The sequence below is a fragment of the Anarrhichthys ocellatus genome, unplaced genomic scaffold (genome assembly GCF_004355925.1).
Source record: "Anarrhichthys ocellatus isolate YVR2014 unplaced genomic scaffold, GSC_Weel_1.0 scaffold81, whole genome shotgun sequence".
NCBI lineage: Eukaryota > Metazoa > Chordata > Actinopteri > Perciformes > Anarhichadidae > Anarrhichthys > Anarrhichthys ocellatus.
The window spans coordinates 1224327-1225135 of NW_022280111.1; the positions used below are offsets into that span (position 1 = coordinate 1224327).

Genomic DNA, 809 nt, shown 5'->3' on the forward strand with positions numbered 1-809 from the left:
CCCCCCCCCCCCCCCCCCCTCTACTGTCAGCCCCCACTACATACTGTATCAGCTGATTTTTATCAGCTGTTTTGAGTTAGCTGCATTCCTCGACACAGCTGTGGCCCCGGGCCCACTTCAGCAGGGTGAGAGCGGGCGACTATGCCAGGAGCAGCGCCGCTACCGTTGCCAAGTGCCCTGATGGATGCTGACTTAGTGTAGAATCACTCTCATTAAGTACAATGTACCAATTGGCACGGTTGCTCTTTGTGGCGAGCGGAAGTCGGGGAAAAAAACTTTTATGACAAATCATCAATGGAAGATTCAGCTAAAGGATAACTCTCTGCTGACGCTTTATATCTTGTGATGTGAGCACCACGTGTATTGCAAGCAGAAGCTAAAAGCTTAATGTTACGTTAAGCTCAACTGTCGAATATAGATCCTATGAGATGCTGGGGAAGTGTCCCAATGCTCAATAATATAGATCTATGCCATCTCCAACAGCCATCTTTCATCTTTCATCCCTAAACGGATTCACCCTCGCTGTTTCTCTTAATGCAGCCCCAGAGTGGAAAATTGGCCCGCTTTTGGCACTTGTTTTACTGTCACTGTGTAAGGGAAGATTTATCCGCAAGCTTTGCACTTAAAGAGATCAGACAAGGGCTGCTCCTATCAGCAGTTTGGATTGGCCAATCACTTAAAGCGGCCCACTCGGAACATAATGAAGCATTAACAATCAAGTTGCACTGAAGGGGTCTTTAATTATCAAGAAATGCTGAATCAAGGATTTGTCTGCATCGGGTTCAGGACGTCTCCATCAGTGTATGTAT

General features: G+C 46.8%; 1 protein-coding gene across 2 annotated transcripts in view; it reads left to right on the plus strand.

Annotated features, from left to right (window-relative positions):
* Positions 1-809, plus strand: part of dcaf13 (ddb1 and cul4 associated factor 13) — an 8431-nt gene that overhangs the window by 3433 nt on the left and 4189 nt on the right. Inside the window, exon 10 of one of the 2 annotated variants that reach the window (XM_031874537.1) lies at positions 31-789. The exons of the other annotated variant lie outside the window; for it this stretch is intronic. Within the exon in view, the coding sequence (XP_031730397.1) occupies positions 31-75 (45 nt within the window). The 3' untranslated portion in view covers positions 76-789. Of the gene's footprint in view, positions 1-30; positions 790-809 lie in introns of those variants that run through there. 2 annotated transcript variants of the gene reach the window in all.